Raw genomic sequence first — 19,847 nt, 5'->3', positions numbered from 1 at the left:
AAGGCAAAAACTCTGTCGGTGGTTAACATGCTACATTTTAAACATTCTTTTATTTTTAATTCTCTGAAGGTGTCAGTGATACACATAAGAACTGTGTTTTGCTCTCATGTCTTTTAAGTATATGATACAGGAGAATAAGATAATGGAGAATGCTGTTTCAACATGATTTTCATTTCCACTTAAAGTTCTTAGATGCTGTTGAATCATCTCTAAGGTTCCCTTTTCTGCTCTGGGGGTAGAGCATTTTGGAGTGTTTTGTTGTTCCTTGTGCCCTCACAAGCTGGCTGTTGTGTCTGCTACAGGAAGCAGTGGTTGGAATGGCAGGACCCTGCAGCCTGACTTAGGCCCTGCGTACACTAGAAATAAAGGTTGTGACTGAAAGATAGTTTCAAAACATGATCTATTTCCCAAGTCTAGACAGCCTATAGTGTAAGAAAAAGGTTCTCCATCCCGCCCTCCCTCCATTGGAAAGGGTGCCAGGCATGGCAGATGTACTTTATTGGTCATGCTGCATTCAGACACCAGCCTCTCATACGGTAATCGATAACTATGCTGGATTGAGCACTGCTTGTTGGGGCTGCAGAGGTGTGAAACTCCAGCCCTAGTGGAAGTGTATATTCAGGTTTGTTTTTCCTCCTAACTGGAATATTAGCTGTGAGCAAAGGGATTGGAGCAGGTCCTCTGGGGTAACACACCTGCCATTTCTCCTCATCACCTGTTCAGAGCAATCCAGAGAGCCCAGGCAGCATGTGATACTGAAGGGACATGATTCATTGAAGTGCTGGGGAAGGACAAGGCCAGTCCTTTCCTGCCATTCTCTTGCAGAATTATACATCCATATGGTATAGGCTCTAAGCATTCCGCTGCTGTAAGCGAGCAAGAGAACAAACACGCGCGCGCGCACACACACAGCCTTGAGTCACTATGTGAAACGCTTTTGCTGGCCTGAGCAGCCCTCTGCCTCTTCCCTGTGATTCTTGCATGGCCAAAGGCAAACAGAGATCGCTAAGGAAGTTTAGGTCCCTGCAGAATTCCTTGTAACTGATCAGTACCTTCTCCAGTTCCCAAGATCATCTCAGTCTGCACGAACAAAGTCTAGAGACCAAATTCTCAGCCAGTGTAAATCAGTATAGCTCAAGGGCAGCTACACCAGTATAAACCAGCCAACGGTCTGGCCCTAGGTGTTGAAACAATACATGAAACTTGGTGATGATTTTGCCTTTGCAAAGGATTGTGGGTAACTGACACCCCCTCTAAGAAACCAGATGACACCAGCCCTTAAAGTCTTTCACTGTCTTTAAGTGTGTTTTGAAATGGTAGGGGGCAGAAGGAGGCGCTGAATATGTCAAACTGCTGCCAGCCTTGGAAAGGATCAGTGATACATATATTATGGGTAAATGTAGCTTTTCCAACAACATGTAGCTAATCCCATTGGCTATAGAGCCTTTCTTCCCTGTGGGGGTACAGAGAGCATTGCCACCTCACTCAGTGTAGACCAGGCACCAGCCAGTGCGCTGTGAGCAGGACCTACATGCTGCAGTGTGGCTTCCTTTTTTTCTGGAGAGATGGGAGATTCTGCAGCCCCTTCATGTAAAATAAAATAGGGGCTTTACTGAACAAAAATAAATAATACTCAGTACAGTAGCCCCTGTGCTGTTTATTTTGAGGTTTAAATCCATGAATTTTCAATTTGCTGCCGTGTTTGTATTAATGATGCAGACCTGCTGGGTTGCAGTGTGAGGGAGAGATCTGGGAACTTGGGCAGGGAGACAATTGGAGCTGTTGACACCTGGGAAGGTACAGAGGGTGGTTGGGGATTGTGGGATATGTACATTTACTGGACTTTTCTTCTGAAACCATCAGCAGTGGACAGTTAGCAATGTTGGCATTTCAGTATTCATCAGGAGGTTTGAGACCGGACGCTCCAGTGAGATCAGTGGGGTGCGTCCCCCCTTCCACACAGTTATTGTTTCAGGGTCTCTGCAGACTCACAAAGTCAATACGGCATGTGTTACACTCGCTTTGTGTTTCCAGTGTTACCTGCTCAACCAGGTGGGCTAGAAATGTATTGTTTTTGGCTGGAAGCTCCAATTCTGCAGCACGGGCTGCATTCCACAGCAAGTGGCTGGCCACTGAATCAGAAGTGACGTGAAACCCTGCCTGGGGACAGCAGATTGTTCCCCCACCACTAAAGATCAGCCACCTCTGGGGTGAAACGTAATGCACAGCAGCACGACGCAGCGCTTTGGGGCAGGAAGAGAACAATAACATGTTCCACTGAAACTGCAAGAGGAACTTAGGGAGACAAAATGGAATTGCTCAAGCTATGATTTGGCACAGAAGCGGGGGAGCAGGAGGGGAAAAGCACCTCATGAAAAGCACTATACAGGATTGTCAGAAGGAACTCTCACATCTGCTTTTTCCTCTCAATGCAATTTCCTCTTTGAATTCCCTCCCCTGCAACACACACTGCCCTTCCAGCCTCCATCCCACCAGAACCCCAGAGCTCAGGCTCCCATAGCTATGGTCAGGTCTGCTCCTTTCCGCTGTGTAATCGAAATCTCACTGCAACGTGGATAAAAGCCCATTAAAGCTTCTCTCTCACTAAGCTGCTTCCTACTAGCTGGTCAAGTGCATCCACAGCCACACACTGCTGATAAGACACTTCAGCAGTTGCAGCAGGGCCACTCCCTCTTATGCTTTGCTCTTCTTGGTGCCTCTGGCTTGTGCTTTTCCTGACCTCTTTTCCTTGCTGGGGCTTCTTTCTGCTTTGGTTTTGGCCTTGACTTTGTCTGGATGGGCCCTTCTGCCTTTCTCTATACCCCAGCCTGGGCAGCTTTTGAAGACAGCAGAAAGCTTCACCTTCTGCCCGTGGACTTCTGCTGGAGACCCACAGGTGGCTCCCACGCGCAGGTTCAGTTTGTCAATCCATCTGAAAATGGAGCAAGAGACAGAGGAAGGAGATGACAGAAACTCCAGGTGGACTTAGCAAATTACTGGCACAAATGGCTGTGCTGGCAAACCAGGGTATTTGCTCTGTTAACAAGTTCAAAGGGACTTTGGGGCTGGCTTAATGGGCCTGGAGAGTGATGCCCTCTGTGTACCCCTGGAAGGGGGACAGCTCAGGCAAGGCACTTCAGTCTCCCCACATGTGCAAATAGTTTGGAAAGTTTTAATACCCCAAAAATGCAGTTGTATAGAGTAAGAATCGCAGCCGCAGTCACCCCAACTAGGACATATTTCAAGGGTTCCCAGTCCTCACACTTCAGGGTATAAGGTGAGCAGCAACTGCGGTCATGAAGAAGTACATGGCAGGCTACAGCACAACGAGGCGCGTTATGTGGCGTTTACGCCTCCCTTGGAAGCATCAGCATAGGGAATTGGGTGAGACAGACAACCAGAGGACCTATGGTATTTTCTGATCTGCCAGTTCCTTTGCTTTTCTCTTTGCCCTCATCTACCCATATGTCTAGGTCCTACTGTGGAAAGCTCCTCTCTAGGCAGGAGGGCCCAGATCCTCAAAGGTATTTAGGCACCTAACTCTCATGGATTTCAATGTTCTCATGGATTAGCCTCCCTGCTAAGACTGGCAGCAAAGTTGAATCTTGGTCCCTGTTGCAGTGGTAATTTCAGTGGTATGAACGTCTCCCTGGCAGGAACTGAGCAGAGATCCACACCCTCCTATCAGTCAGGCCCAGCCAGGCTGCTGGACCTAAGCAGTGACTCACTTGCGCAGTGGGAGGAGCTGGCAGTCACAGTGGAAGGGGATGTCTCTCAGGTTGATGACCTCCAGCCCTGTGAAGCTGCGCAAATCAGGCACGTTATACATGTTGTTGTTGTCCAGGTACAGACTCTTCATCCTGGGACCCAGACCAGCAAAGGCCCGTGAGGAAAGCTGCAAATGATGAGATGGGGCTGATTAGTCAAAGGAAAACAGCTGTGGATGATTTTAATACGGAGTTAAATATCTGCATGCACTTTCTGTGGGGGGTGGGCTCGCTCTCATCGGTTCCTGTCTCCACTGGGAATGGGGCTAGAGTTACTATCACTTTGTATCAATACTTCCCAGCACACAGGTCAGTTTTATGACCTAATTTGAGACAAAGGAAGTGCAGAAGCTCATTGTGAGAGAAGCAGAGACTTTCAGAGTTACTGTGTAAAGTGAGTTCTCGGTCTTTATTGGTTAATGTAATTCACAGAATCACAGACTCATAGACTTTAAGGTCAGAAGGAGCCATTATGATCATCTAGTCTGACCTCCTGCACAATGGTACTTAATATTTAGTGCTAAATATTAATTCCCTTAAATAGCTGTGAAAGCCTCTACCTGCTTCACATATTGAAATATTGCACTTTGTGTCTCTTAACCTGCATCAGACTCAAGTTGTCAGTGTCGTATTTCATTTTGCATTATTTTCTGGATTGTAAACTCTTTGTAGCAGGGAATTTCACCTGTTCTGTGTTTGAAAGTGCGGGGTAAATGTATGGTGTTATATACATACGTGTGTGATTCTTAATAGCTATATTTAACACTCTTCTCAATTTGATATTTTGTCTTTTTGGCAACTGGATGTGTTACGCTTAATATAGCTTTTCACTTTTGACTCAGGTTTTCCTTTAACTAATGGCAAGGCACTGAATGGAGCAGATTGTAGGGGCTTTTTCAGTCCCTGGTTAGCTGATCGTCATCTTATTTTTTATCTCAGTTTAAACAGGCCCCAGTCCTGCAAAGCACGTAAGCATGTGCTTAACTTTAAGCATAGGAGCAGTGTCATTTTCAAGGTCGCTATTTGTGTTTAAGTGCTTAGTTGGGTCAGCGCCGTAGAGTATGTGCTTTCTACTTGCAAGACTTTGTGGATCCAGTGCCCCATTTTAATTTAATCTGTGTGGCAGAGATTGTCAGCCTCTGGAACAGTCACAAAGGGAAAAGCCTGCTCTGCTTTCCCACCTCTGGTTTTCAGGTTTGGTTCAGTCCCTCATGCTCAGGATGGTCTCTAGATTCCAGGAGCACCTCAATAACCACCATTCCTGCGGCACTTCCTTTGAGGGGCTGTGAAAACCAGCACTGAGGATTCTGGAGTCACATGTGAGTAGAGATTGTTACAAGTAGCTGAACAAGGGTTTCATGCTATGAAAAACTACCAAGACCCCTTTCATTTACATAACCAGTTTGGGTTGCATTATGGGGACCTCAGAATGTACCCAAATTTCCATTGAAAGGGAATGAATTTGGCAGGGACGTGTTCCACTTTCTTCTCTGCAAGCAAGAGAAATGCTGGGCTCTGTGGTGGCTGCATTCTCAATTTTGAGACTTGAGAGTAAGACCGATCAGGGTCGTTGAATGGCCAGGCAATCTCCCTGGACTCAGGTTTGGCGCTTTCCTCCCCCAGGGCTGGGAGTTGCTGTGAAAGCAGCGTGGGAGGCCCCGGATGCGGCCTTGTTGAGCCTGAAAGGAGCTTTGGCTGACAGGAGGATGGTGGCAATTTGGGGTGCTTGAGAGGAGAGAGAAACAGGTGAGTAGCAGAGGGGAATCCCTCGGAACAGGTCTTCACAGAACAAGAAGAAATATTGACAAATTGAAGGAAAGAGAAATATCAATTATTAGGACCCTTGGGGGAGGAGCTTAGGGCAGGGTCTACAGCCCATTGAAAGAAACAGGAATCTTTCTGTTGACTATCCTGGCTTTGGATCAAGCCCTTAATGAGGACAGATTAAACGAATGAAGAGCCTGTAACCTGGCTGGGCTATGACATGGAGAGGATCTGGCACCTGTGAAAGGTGCAATTGCCAAGGAGGGGGGGAGAGGGTCTGTTGGGGCAGATTGCGGGGTCTTAATCACTAGGAGTAACAGGATAAAACTGAACAAAGGTGCAATTCAGGCTAAATATCGAGAAGCTTTTCTTCCAAGCGAGGTCTCAGGCTGAGCAATCATCTCCCAAGGGAAGTGGTACAAGCCCCAGTGTTGGGGCCATTGCTTTGAGTTGGAAGCCCGTTCATTTCGTCCAGAAGAAACACTGGAATGTGCTGCAGGGAAGTGCCCTGCAGTGGGAGCAGGGAGGAGAGGTGACCGAACGGTAACTTGTATAGTAGGATTTAGCTTTATTAGGCTGGGGCACTCGCCTTTCTCCCTCCCTCTCACCTGTTCTAGCCCCATATTATCCAGATATAGGTGTAGCAGAGATCTGGCTACAGGGAGGAAGGCTCCATCCGCAATAGACTTGATAGGATTCTTGGACAGCTTCAGCTCACTAAGGACAGGCAAACCCCTGAGGGACCCGGTGGGCACTTCCTGCAATAGGTTCTCATCCAGGTGCAGCTTCTCTAGCATCTTGGCGGGGCTCAGGGCCCTGGGAGACACACGAGTGATACGGTTCCCGCTTAGGTAGACCCAGCGTAGCTGCCCTGCCCCAGCCAGGTCATTGTCTGACAGCTGGCTGATGGAGTTATGCTGCAAGTGCAGGGAGAAGAGGTTGGGCAGGAGGCTGAAGGTCGCCGTGGGCATCCGAGTGAACCCATTGTGGTCCAGGTACAGGTAACTGAGCTGGGGGGCCCCACCAAAGACAGCAGCATCTATGGCAGCAATGTTGTTGTTAGACAGGTAGAGGTAGATGAGCTTCTTTAAGCCCTGGAAGGCCCCCGGCTGTAGCTCCGCGATCTTGCAGCTCTGCAGATGGAGCGAGACCAGCTTCTTCAAGCCGGGGAAGGATCCCTTGGGTATGGAGTGGAACTCGTTCTGGTGCAGGTCCAGCAGCTGGGTGTTGCCTGGGAACCCCTTGGGGATCTTCTGGAGGCCTCTGTTCTCGCAGTTGCTGTGCTGGAAATCAGGAGAGCAGGCACAGACTTTTGGACACTTCGTCTTAGCATCTCCCTCTGGCTCCCTGGTGGCTGGGCTGGGGAGCCGCTTCTCATCCGGGGCAGGGCCCCCACACTTCATATCAATGGACCTCAGCGATTCCAGCTGCTCACCTCTGAAGGCGCCAGGGCCTGCACATGGCACATCGGCCTGGACCCTCGCTTTCTCCGTCCACTCCTTGAAGGGCCGCATGTAGCATGTGCAAACCACGGGGTTCCCTGTTAAGTTGATTTTCTTCAGGTGAGCAGCTTCTGTCAGTGGCTGCAGCACCTGCAGCTGGTTGTTGTGGAGGTCGACTGTGTGCAGCAGGGGACTCTTCACAAAGGCTTTGTGTGAGACATCCTGCAGGGACATGTTGTCCAAGAACAGCTGCTTCAGTGAAGCCATCTCAATGGCCTCCTCGCCGATGTAGGTGACAGGGTTGTGTCCCAGGTCCAGCCGTGTGGTACCCGACAGCCTTGACAGGGCCTCTGTGGGCAGGGACTGCAGTTCATTGTGGTCCAGGCTCAATCTCCTCAGGGTCGGCAACCCAGCAAAGGCCTCTGTGGCTATGACATGAAGTGCATTATGGGACAGGCGGAGCCACTTGATCAGCTGCAGACCCTGGAAGACCATATCGGGCAGGTAGACCAGGAAGTTCTCGCCAAGGTTGAGGAAGTTGAGGAAGCCCAGTTGGCTGAAAGCCCCTGGCTTTATCTCTTCTATGCGGTTCTTCTCCAGGATGAGCTGCTGAAGAGAAGACAGCCCATCCAGGGACTCCTGGTAGATGAAGGCTATATTGTTGGAAGCCAGGTTGAGGTAGATCAGTCGTCCTAGTCCCCTGAAAGCCCCTTCCTCAATACTTTCCACGTTGCATCGCTGCAGGTTTAAGTGGGTGAGGTATGGGATAGGAAGGAAAGCTCCTCCAGGGATGACTTTTATGTTGTTGCCCCGGAGATCCAATTTTTGGGTGACCTGTTGATTACACAAGTATCAGTTATTGAAGATGGAATCCACAACCTCTCCCACCCTTCTGCAGCAGAGTGACGGGCTGTCGCAGGCCTCTCTGCAGCCTTTATCGCTGTGATCTGGCCAAATCTCACAAGCAAGCTCATGACTGGTCAGTACTTGGAAGAGACGCTTCCCAGAGCACCTCCAGTCTGCTGCATGAAGTTGTGATGGGATCTCAATAGTGAGCGTTCGTCCTGCTGAACCAGGCTTCTTGCAGTGCAGCGATCGCTAACGTCCTGCGTGAGCCTTAGTTCAGTACTGACTCAGAGGGGAAAGTGCCTCCTACACCAACACCGCCTTCCTGCAACCATCTGGGTTTCCCTTGTTTCCTTATTTCGCTATCTGACTCTGACTCTGCTTTAGCTTAAGGCCTGTAACAATCACCACCTCAGAGGGGCCTGACTGTGTATTGGCCAGAAAATATTGTAACTTTTTTTTTTTATCTTGATCAGCTGAGTTATTTTTATGTTGTTGTTCGGTAGAAGACCTGTCTGTCCGTGAGCAGACCAGCTCATCTTGCAAACTGTCCTGCATGTGGCTCAACCCCTCCCTTAAGATTTTCACATCAATGGCATTGAAAAGCTGCGAGGTTACTGCACAAATCTTTTGGAAACCCAGACATCTGCATGAAATGAACCACACCTGCCTGCATCTTGTTCTGCTGCCTCTCCCCTGTCCTACAGCAGCCTGTGTGGTTCAGTGCTGTGCAGGGAGAGAGAGAATCAGACTGGTGCCCAGACGTGTCAGGGGGGTGAGGAGCTTTGATGGTGGTGGCAGCGGCGGTAAGTGTGTTGGGAGCAATTTAAGAGCACTTTGTGCTGTGTTTGCCTCTGACTCTTCCCTTCCCCCGCTGTGCCCAGGAACTGACCTGTGGGATGGTGATGGGCACCTCCGTGAGGTTCTTGTTCAGACACGTGACGTGGTGCTTTATATTATCGCAGATGCAGATCCGTGGGCAGCGCTCAGCCGCCACTCTCCTGACGGGGAAGAGAGCTGACACCAGGAGGAGGCCCAGGGAACCCCACATCCTGGAAAGTGGCTACAGGTGAGAGAGAGGGAAGAGGGACCCCAATCAGACAGAAATGTGCATTCCCACAGTGCTTCTCGTCCCCATGAACCCTAAGTGCTCTGCAGGCTGCGTCTCTTGGGATTGCGGCAGCTGTTTCACGGTGCATTGCAATGTTCCAGCCCCGTTTGAGAGACAGGGAAGGGGAAAGTGCAGCGGGAAGTTTAGATTACTCAGGTATGAGCCTAGTTTTAAGCATGTGAGTTGTTCCAGTGAACTCAATGGGAGCTGGATTGATTCTGGTTCCATTCTTGAACTCAAGGGGGTGGGGCTACGACTCTCATGCTTAAAGCTAAGTACATGCTTACATGGTTCACTGGATCAGAGCTTTAGAGGGACAAGCAACCTTGGCTAAATCACCAGTACCTCCCTCTGCAGCACTTGGACTTTCCTTGGAGGTTTCCTTTCCAAGTACAGACAAGGTCCAACCTGCTTCAGCTTGTGAGATCTGATGTAATCTCACTCCAAGGCAGAGTGGCTAAAGGACAACACCCGTGCTGCCAGAAAAGGAGCAGAGAGCATTTCGCAGACACAAGAGCATGTGCTAATGTGAATGTGACAACACACATTACCGTTGCCATATATCCCAAGAGAAGGAGGGTAGGAAACTGCGGTAACTCATCGCCATTCTGAGCAAATCACAGTAGCACTGTTCCAATGCATCCTTGCTCGTAAAAGACTGTAGTTGTACCGCAACTTCCAATTGGAGGCATAGTGCTTTACAAATGCTAATTAGCTTAGCCTCACGCCGCCCCTGATAGGCAGATCTGTAATGTCTCCTCATTTTACAGAGGGGTAACATTTATTTATTTATTTATTTTATTTATTATTTTATTTATCTTATTTTATTTTCAAGTGGCCCAAATGTGCAAGGTACTTCCCCATAACAAGTAAAAAGCAGTGATCCCTGCTCCGGTGAGTTTGCAATCTGTATTGGAGCAGACACACCAAGGGAGGGGTCAGAAGAAGGCAACAATGAAAGGTGAACAGGAGGACAAGGTTGTCCATACTAAGATCAGGTGGTCTGGAAGTGAAGTGTGGACCCATCTGGATGGCTTATCCAAGCTGAGTCTGTGTTTGGCTTGTTACTTCCACCTTGTTTCCCCATAGGCTTCCTGGCAGAGGTGAGTTCTTAGGAAAGGCTTGGATGAGGTGAAAGGAGATGGACTTGGTGACTGTACTGTGGAGCGTGCCCCAGTCGTAAGGGTCAGCAGGGAAGAAGTCATGGGGATGGAGGTGTTTGAGAGCTGGGAAGGAATGCTGAGGCTGGCTGCGCTGGCAGAGCAGGCTGGATGTGGAGGTGGGACGTGTGGGAGGAGACCATGTTTGAGAGGCTGGGCTTAGGAGCAAAGACAAGAAGTTTATATTTGATGTTCAGGGAGCTGGGGAGTCAGTGAAGTGACTCAGTGAGAGTTGATGTGGTTGGAGCAATTGGTGAGAGAGAGGTGGTTTTGGCAGCAGCATTTACAGATGGATCAGAGGTGGCTAAGGCTGGTTGACCGAAGAGGGATGAAGACAAGCGACTTGATCCTCAGGGCAGAAAGAAAAGTGTGGTTTATTTAAAATATTGTGACGGAACGAGTAACAGGAATAAGTAATTGCCTGGATATGTGAGAAGAAGGAGAGACAGGAGCCACAGATGTCAGCCAGGTTATGGGCCGGGATGTTGCGAGAGATGATGGTCTGGTCAGCTGTAACCCAGAACAAAGTGAGCGAAGATGTCCGGTAGGGGAGACTGTAAGCTTGTTTTTGGCCATGCTGAATTTGAGTTTACAGTGAACTGCCCAAGAGGTGCTGTTGGAGAGTCAGTGAGAGAGTGGTCCATGGCAGAAAACTGTATCTGAAAGTCATCAGCACACAGGTGACAGCTAAACCTCTGCGAACAGATGAAGTCTCCCAATGATGGGATAGAGAGGGAGAAGAGGAGTGGACCCAAGATGGAGCGCTAGGGAGCATCCATAGAGAAGTGGGAAAGGAGCGGGGAAGAGCCATCAGAGATGCAGGAGAACCAAGCAAGGTGAGAGTCACAGGTCAATGGCAGCAAAAAGGTCATGAGGATGAGGATGGAGGATAGACTTGAGATAAAGCCAGGAAGAAGCCACTAGAGACATTGGAGAGATGAGAAGTAAGGCCTGGAAAGGTTAAATGACTTGCCTGAGGTCACAGAGTCAGTGGCAGAGCAGCCAGAGAACCTAGGGGCCTCACTCTCGACCCTGAGCCTGCCCACAGGCCCGTCCGTCCTGCCAGGGGTTACACAAGGCAGGAAGCAGCCAAGGCTTTGTGAGGCAGTGAATCCGCTCTGAGCACTGGGGATGTGGCACGCCCTGGGCTGCTGTTTTAGCGTATTAGTGTAAGCTAGGTATGTGGCTAGAAGTAAAATGGGCAGCATTAGCAAAGGCTTTTTGAATGGTCAGTGGAGTGGCAAAAATGTATGTGGGAGAGTCCAGAGCTGGGGGAAGGAGTGGGGGTGACCTCAGGGGGAGGGGGAAGGATAACAAATGTCAGCATTTACAGTTCTGTCTGCAGTAGGGCTCCCACCCTTGCAAACCCCAATGGAGCTGAGCTGAGCTGAGCGTAGACAGGGCCCATGATGGTGAGTCTCCTGAGCCAGGGTCAGTGCCAGCTTTCCATCCACTGTTATGTTAATGCACTTCCCTTCTGTGGCAATCCTATGCCCCCACAAATAGCGTTGCTGAGCCTGACCTCCAGCACCCCTGGCTATACCATGCCTGGGGGTCCCACTCACTCCTCTGCTAGTGCACCTCACTCCTGGCCTGCAGCATCCCCTACCCTGGGCCCCACATGGCAGTGCCCCTCCCAGGCCCCTGCAACAGCCCCGGCTATCCCAGCCCTGGGCCCCACACAGCCCTGCTGAGCAGTGGCACCTATCCCAGACTCCACTCACACACACATGGATTGCGATCCCCCTCTGCTGCACCCCTGGCTTATCCCAATTCTGGGCTCTGCCAATACAGCTCAGTCCTGACCTGCAGCCTTCCTGGACACTGAATGTCAAGCCTCTCCTGAGCAGGGAGCGCTCAGCATATTGCTTGTGCAGTGTGGACAAACCTCCAGTACCAAGAGCTGCATTAAGATCCTTGAGATCATTTTGGCTTAATATGTGAAAGTCCACTGCTGTCACAGCAGTGAAAGGCTGCAACCCAGCCTCATCTTCCCCCGTCCAAGCCCCCAACAACTTACCCACCTGCTTCCTCCTGTTTGCACAAGGCAGATCCTTCCCCAGGAAAGCACAACTAGGGTAACGCGAAACCGAGGAAAGTGAAGATGGGAATGGCAAAGCCAAAGGGACTGAAATCCTTTCACCCAGCAGCTACCAGAGTCCTGTGAATTCTCCTGGTGGGAGTGGGTGTGTGTGGTTTACTTTACTCACAGAAATGAGGGCTGAATGGAGCTTTGTGTTGCTTTCCCAGCCTGGCTCGTGGTCACTCAGAGCTGGCGGGGGAAAGCAAAACTGAAGTGAAGTGCAGCCTTTGGGAGAGCAGCAACTAATCAGATGCATCCCTCTGTACTTACTGGGAAAGCCTTCGGTAGAGGAACGGCTGTGGAATTTAAACCCCTTGTCTTGAATGTCACAATGCCATTAAAAATAATATCTGTGTTAGAACTAGACTGACTCCCTTCCCCCCTGCCCCTCCTATTCCCCTCTCTGTGTATACGTGTGTGTAGAGAAATGATATATCATCTAAAATATAGATGTTAAATAAAAACCTACTCCTTTTAATCCAGCATGAGGGTTTACCTCAGAAATGCACATAGATTAAACATTAGCAGCTTCCACTATAACTAACTTAGCCATGTTGTGCACATGTATATATTTGTATTACTATAGACTTAATGCTTGCTTATATATATAATGCTTTCTTTTAAGTCTATAGTAATACAAATTACTGATACGTGCTGAGTGACAGTTGATGTAGGAAACAGGTTTCTGAATGTCCTGACTGTTGTGCATTTAAAACCTAACCCTAATGCTGCATTCATTTGTTTTATTAAAGGAAGTGCCTGTGTCTCTGTATGCACGTGAGGTGTTTTTGCTTTGCAGAAAACGTTGGGAGGATGGATGGGTAGTTTTGCACCAGTGCTTTCTTTCATGACTGGAGTTTCAGCTTCTCTGGCAGTAGTGGCGTTGCCTGTGGAATCTGTGCGAGGACTCACTGTCTAGCAAGAGCTTAGGAACATAACCCTGCCATCTTTTTTTTCCCTTTTAAATCTTCCAGAGCCCTGATCCAGTGACTTGCTGAGAAACTGATCTTCTCTGATTCCAGTGGGAGTTGCTTGTTCTCTGCACCTCTGGGGAACAGGCCATTAGTTTGCAGAGAGTTTTAGCTGTCACCCCATTGTGATGCTCAGACTCCGTCTCCTGCCAGTCAGTTACAATGCCCTGGATTAGTCGGGTGCAGGGGAATTTGCATTTAAGCCTTTTTCAGAAAAAGGTTGAAATGTCATTTTCATAAAGGAAAATGCTGATTTCTCATTCACAAATGTCTCAGCTGTTTAGATCCCTGCTCCTCCTTAACGGATGCATTAGCCTGTACCCCTGTGCCGTTATGGCGTCACATTGACGTCAGTGGGATTCTGTGTGGGTGCAGGAGTCCCCAGAGTCAATGGAATCCCACGTTGAGAGGCAGGGCTAGTGCATCTATTTGCAGGATTGGGGGTCTACTTCTGGTGCTGCCCCCTAGTCTGTCTGAATGGACGTCAACACTGGGTCTACTGGTCCGGACTCTGGTTCCTAGGCTTGTGCGAGTGAAGACTTGCTGGAGGGGAGATGCTTCAACTCTCTGGGTAGGCTCCTTGCTCAATGTGCCCCACTAGCACTGTAAGGAGAGTGAGGATGGCAAACGTAGCTGTGCTCACCTGAAAGAGGGCTGTCTTTCTGACAGAAGCGCAAAGTACTGCTCTGTGGGGATCATTAAAACATTCAGGTGACCACAGCGTGCAGAGTCGGGCGTTGTGATCATCAGCTAGACAACATCTGCAATAGAACTTTCAGCTCTGGAAACGCAGACCTCCCTGCCTGCGACTCAGAAGGCGGCAATGCCACTATCTCAGAGCCTGATACTGCTCCCATTTGGGCCCAGTGATGGCAGGGTTTGGGGCTCAGTCACAAGCTGAACCAGCTAGTGGGCCCCATTGTTGCACATCTTCCTCACCTGAGTGGTCCCACTGACTCTCATGTGTCTGTGTGTGTAAGAGCTGCAGGAACAGACTCAAAGTTTAGTGCCTGATTCCCCCAGAGATTTGGACTGTGCACGTTGTATTGTTATTGTAGGGTTGCTGAGATGTTGGATCACGCTGGTTTGTGGCTGGGTACGGAGTTTAATCGTCTTGCTGGGCCAGACTCCATCTGAGAGATCTTCGGGAAAGAATTGTCCTTGAACCAGTGCACAGAATGCCTCAGCTAAAGCTCTGCTTCTGTTTGAATTGAACAACAAACAGCCGCGTTGCAGAGGGAGAGGGGTGGAGACTGGGCAGCAGGACACAGGAAAGAGAAACACAGGCAACTTGTTTTTAATGTAAACGTTCTGTGCGCTGGGGAGAGGAAGGTGGAATTTTCCACTGTGCAGTGGAGTCTGTCTTTCCTGTGCATACAGCAGGGAGTGGGGTGAAAGGAGGAGGATTTCTGTGCAGGGAGGAGACACACAAGACTGTGGCTTTTTCTGTCCTCCTCACAGACCTCAGCCTTGGAGGGCCTGCCCTGCCTCGCTCTCCCAATGACACTGGCTTCTTTGTGTGGGTCGGGTGGCTGCAGAAGCCAGCCAATGCTGTTGCTATTGCTCTTTGATCCAAGCAGAACAGGGGTGGCTTGCGCTAAACATTAGTCCTGTGTCCTTCTAAGCAACAAATGCCCCAGCCTACCTGCCCCGTGACCTCTGCCCTAAGGGAGTAGCCCTCACTCAGCAAGTTGCCCCTTTGGCTTCGCTAGGACGCCTTGTGTGAATGAGGTGGTTGCAGGATCAGACCCTTTGTTTTGAAAAGGAAAGGTGGCCGGGTTAAAGCTGGATTAATCCCTCCTGTGAGAGTGGAGGGGCAGGAATTTACTTCGATTTCAGTAAGGCATTTGACACGGTTCCACATGGGGAACTGTTAGTTAAATTGGAAAAGATGGGGATGAATGTGAAAGTTGTAAAGTGGATAAGGAACTGGTTAAAGGGGGTTAAAAATAGGGGAACTCCAGCGGGTCTACTGGAAGGAGTAACTGTCAGCTGGAAGGAGGGGTTACAGTGGAGTCTCTCAAGATCGGTTTTGGGACCAATCTTATTTAACCTTTCTTTATTACTGACCTTGGCACAAAGAGCGGATGTGGGATGACACAAAGCTGGGGGTATTGCTAACACAGGAGGACCAGGCTTACTATTCAGGAAATCTGGACCACCTTTTGTAAACTGGAGTACATAGTAATAGGGGGATGTTTTTGGGCAAAATCTATACTATTGAAAATTGGGCAAGGTCATGCACTTCGGGAATATAATAAGGAATTTGAATTATACATTGGTGACGCATCAGTTGGAAGCAACGGAGGAGGAGAAGGCCTTGGGGTATTGGTTGATAGCAGGATGTCTATGAGCCGCCAAATGCGATATGGCCGTTAAAAAGCAAATGCGGTTTTAGGATGCATCAGGCGAGTATTTCCAGCAAGGATAAGGGGTGGTGTTAGTACCGTTATATAAGGCGCTGGTGAGACCCCACCTGGAATATTGTGTGCAGTTCTGGTGTCCCATGTTTTAAGAAGGAGTGAATTCAAACTGGAACAGGTTCAGAGACGGCTGCTACTAGGATGATCCGAGAGAATGGAAACCTGCCTTATGAAAGGAGACTCAAAGAGCTTGCTTGTTTTAGCCTGGCCAAAAAGAAGGCTGCGGGGGGATATGCTTGCTCTATATAAATATATCAGGGGGATTAACGTTAGGGAGGGAGAGGAATTAGTTTAAGCTAGTACTAATGTAGGCACAAGGACAAATGGGTACAAAACTGGATTATTAGGAAGTTTAGACTTGAAAATTAGATGAAGGTTTCTAACCATTAGGGGAGTGAAGTTCTGGAACAGCCTTCCGAAGGGGAAGTAGTGGGGGCAAAAGACTTATCTGGCTTTAAGACTAAGCTTGATAAGTATATGGAGGGGATGATATGATGGGATAGTTTAATTTGGCAATTGATCTGGATTTATCGCAGATAAGTCTGCTCAATGGTCTGTGGAGGGGATGTTGGATGGGATGGGAACTGAGTTACTGCAGAGATTCTTTCCTGGGTGCTGGCTGGTGAGTCTTGCCCACATGCTCAGGGTTTAGCTGATCGCCATATTTGGGTCGGGAAGGAATTTTCTCCAGGGCGGATTGGCAGGGGCCCTGGAGGTTTGTCGCCTTCCTCTGCAGCGTGGGGCATGGGTCCACTTGCTGGTGGATTCTCTGCAGCTTAGGTCTTCAAACCACAATTTTGAGGACTTCAATAACTCAGTCATGGGTTAGGGGTTGTTATAAAAGTGGATGGGTAGGGTTCTGTGGCCTGCTTTGTGCAGGAGGTCAGACTAGATGATCATATTGGTCCCTTCTGACCTACGAGTCTGAGTCTATGAGCAGCTTAAAACCAGCTTTTGGGGGGGATGGAATGACCATTTACCTCTTGGTCTCCGGTTCTGAACCAGCCACAGGTCAGTAGAGCCCTAAACTTGCTGTTTTCCCGTGGTTGTTCAAGGGCCCTTGTGTGTGGAGGGCTCAGGTTAATTTCTAGTACGAGAGGGATCAGATCAGGCTGTCACCTTTTTGAAAGTTTGCTTTAGGACAATTCCATGATACAGACCGTATTAAGTACCCAGTGGCTGTCTGTTCTCCAGTCCCCTCACCACAACCGCCTAGAGACACCAGATTCCACAAGACCTGAATCCAAGTCATTTCCTGTCTGAATTATTGCAGCACAGCCGTATCATCTGTGTGCACTTCACCAGATACAGTTCCGGAAAGGAAAGCATCTGTTTTACAGTATCAAACAGTGAGCAAACCAAGCCAGTCAGCTAAACAGATGTCAGACTGGAAAAAATAAGCTCCATCTACAACCCAGCCTTTGTGCACCTGTGATACCAAACTGAGATGCCATTTGCAGGAGATTGCACAAACCTTCATAATGTGATTCTCTTGCCTCTGATATTAAATTGTTGACAACACTGTTGACATTCAAATGATCATCATTAGGCTTCAGAGTGTACATCATATTGAGAAGATTGAGGCAGCTGATATTTCTCTCTGGCCTGATGTCAGGAAGACGCTGCTGCCTCAGTTCATATCCAGTCTGACTTCACTTTTTAAGCTTACTTTCGAGAGCACATGATGTAACCTCCAGGGGAAGGTATCAGTTTGTGAAGCTGTCATGAGTCAGCCCAATGACCAGAGATTTCAGAAACTGCATTTCATGCAAAGCCTCAACAAACTCAGACATACTCCCAGCAGGAGAAAATGCCAGAGGCAAGGAGTTACTATTGACATTTCTCTGCTCCCCAGTGCCCTCAAGTTTCACGCTATGGACAAAAAGCCAAAACTTCTGGACTTGGTGGGACATCACAGGAGCTCTGTGCGTACTGGGGTGCGGCCATTTCAGGCTTTATAGGCCTAGTCTACACTATGCGTTTATACCAAACTTAGCAACGTTAAACCTAATTAACCCTGTACCGGTCCATACAACGAAGCCCGTTACTTCGATATAAAGGGCTCTTAATATCGATATCTGTACTCCTCCCTGACGAGGGGAGTAGTGCTCAAATGGGTATTGCCACATCGAATTAGGTTAGCGTGGCCACAATTCGATGGTATTGGCCTCTGGGAGCTATCCCACAGTGCACCATTTTGACCGCTCTGGACAGCGATCTGAGTCGGATGCACTGGCCAGGTAGACAGGAAAAGCCCTGCAAACTTTTGAATTTCATTTCCTGTTCGCCCAGCGTGGAGAGCAGCCATGCCTGAGGATTCTGCGGACGGGAAGATGAGGAGGAGGAGGAGGAGGACGAGCTTGCAGAGAGCACACAGCACTTCGTTCTCCCCAACAGCCAGGAGCTTTTTCTCAGCCTGACGAATTACCCTCCCAGCCCTCCCAAGCCACTATCCCAGACATGAAAGCCATGGAAGGGACCTCTGGTGAGTGTACCTTTGTAAATATAAAACATGGTTTAAAGCAAGCATTTTTTTAATGATTAATTTGCCCTGAGGACTTGGGATGCATTCGCGGCCAGTACAGTTACTGGAAAAGTCTGTTAACATGTCTGGGATGGAGCGGAAAATCCTCCAGGGACATCTCCATGAAGCTTCCTGGAGTACTCCAAAGCCTTTGCAGAAGGTTTCTGGGCAGCGGCAGCCTTATTCATCCTCCATGGTAGGACACTTGACCACGCCATGCATGTAGCAAGTAATCTGGTATCATTGCATGACAAAGCCTAGCTGCGTATGGTCCGGTGTTTGCTGGCATTCAAGCAACATCCGTTCTTTATCTCGCTGTGTTATCCTCAGGAGAGTGATATCGTTCATGGTAACCTGGTTGAAATTCAGGAATTTAATTAAGGGGACAGAGATGGCCATTCCTACTGGGCTGTTTGCCTGTGGCTTAACAGAAATCCTTTCCTGCAGGTAGCCAAGCAGAGGGAAGAGGAGGGGGTGATTGGTGCTGAGCTTTTTCATGTTTGGCTAGCAGGGATCTTCCCTGCTACCAGCCATGCGGTGGCGGGAGGGGTAAAGCAATCATCCCAGAGAATTGGATAGGGGGGTGGTTTCTGCTGCTGCACGTTAACAGGAAAGAAGCAGCACTCAATGGACTTTGCTTGCTATTTGGGAAAGGAGGGCACTGGATATATGAAGGCTGCAGAAGATGAAAGACAATGGCTTACCATGGCCGCATGCAAGCCGAATTCTGCTGCACAGACCTGCGTCTGTGATCTGTAACACCAAAGCCACAGGCACTCAATATTAAGATGCAAAATGCGACCTTGTAGTGAAAACACATGTGCTATGTAAGGTGAATAGTATTGTTCACCATGAAAGAGTATGACCATTGTTCTGTAAAATGTATCTTTTTATGTACTTCTCTCCATGTTTTCGGAAATCATGGAAGTGACCCGCAATGAGAGAGCTCATCTGAATGAGTGGAAGGATGTGGTAGCAAAGTACAGGAAAGATGCCAGTGACCGTGAGGACAGGAGGGACCAATGTGAGGAGAGGTGGCGGCAGGAAGATCAGCGATGGCGGGTTGCAACGCTGGGGCTGCTACACGATCAAACTGACATGCTCCGGCATGTGGTGGAGCTTCAGGAACGGCACCAGGATCTTAGAGTGCTGCTGCAGCCCCTGTATAACCACCCTGCCCCCTCACCATGTTCCTTAGCCTCCTGACCCACCAAATGAGTAAGAACTCCATGGGGGTAGGCTCCGTGCACCCGCCCACTCCTCCCCAGTGGACAGTCCAACCAAAAGGCTGTCATTATTATGAAATTTTTTTAGTGGCCTTTTCCTTCCCTTCTATCCTCCTCCCAAACCCCACCTGGGCTACCTTGTCAGTTCTCTCCCTCTTTTTATAATTAAGTAATAAAGAATACATGATTTTTAAATGAGTGACTTTATTTCCTTAGAAAGCAAGCTGTGATTGAAGGCGAGGGTGAGTGGGTGGATTACAGGAAATGAGTCAATCAAGGGGGAGGTGGGTTTCATCAAGGAGAAACAAACACAACAGTCACGCTGTACCCTGGCCAGTGATGAAACTGGTTTTCAAAGCTTCTCTAACGCGCATGGCTTCCTGGTGTGCTCTTCTAATCCCCCTGGTGTCTGACTGTGCATAATCAGCGGCCAGATGTTTTGCCTCAGCCTTCCACTCCGCCATAAAGGTCTCCCCCTTCTCACACAGAGATTGTGGAGCACACAGCAAACAGCAGTAACAATGGGGACA

At 49.0% G+C, this 19,847-nt stretch overlaps 2 protein-coding genes across 3 annotated transcripts in view; one reads left to right on the top strand and one right to left on the bottom strand.

The window, feature by feature from the left end:
• The window catches only part of CHADL (chondroadherin like), a 209,871-nt gene extending 201,001 nt beyond the window's left edge, over positions 1-8,870 (bottom strand). The window contains exons 1-4 of one of the 2 annotated variants that reach the window (XR_012656291.1): positions 8,712-8,870; positions 6,140-7,807; positions 3,729-3,895; positions 2,465-2,932 (exon numbers count right to left, since the gene is read on the bottom strand). Coding sequence is in view for 1 of the 2 variants with exons in the window: in XM_032787561.2 (XP_032643452.1) it covers positions 2,695-2,932; positions 3,729-3,895; positions 6,140-7,807; positions 8,712-8,870 (2,232 nt within the window). In the remaining variant the exon portion in view is untranslated. Of the gene's footprint in view, positions 1-1,297; positions 2,933-3,728; positions 3,896-6,139; positions 7,808-8,711 lie in introns of those variants that run through there. The other variant, XM_032787561.2, reaches the window with a different exon arrangement.
• LOC116828962 (uncharacterized) overlaps positions 3,804-19,847 on the top strand; it is a 30,787-nt gene continuing 14,743 nt past the window's right edge. Inside the window, exons 1-4 of the mRNA XM_032787528.2 lie at positions 3,804-5,086; positions 5,391-5,513; positions 8,326-8,625; positions 8,785-8,888. The gene's annotated coding sequence lies outside the window, so the exon portion shown is untranslated. The remainder of the gene's footprint in view (positions 5,087-5,390; positions 5,514-8,325; positions 8,626-8,784; positions 8,889-19,847) is intronic.

Source organism: Chelonoidis abingdonii, chromosome 1 (assembly GCF_003597395.2).
Source record: "Chelonoidis abingdonii isolate Lonesome George chromosome 1, CheloAbing_2.0, whole genome shotgun sequence".
Classification (NCBI taxonomy): Eukaryota; Metazoa; Chordata; order Testudines; family Testudinidae; genus Chelonoidis; species Chelonoidis abingdonii.
The sequence above is the reverse complement of the archived record's forward strand: the minus strand, read 5'-3'. Positions and strand labels throughout refer to the sequence as shown.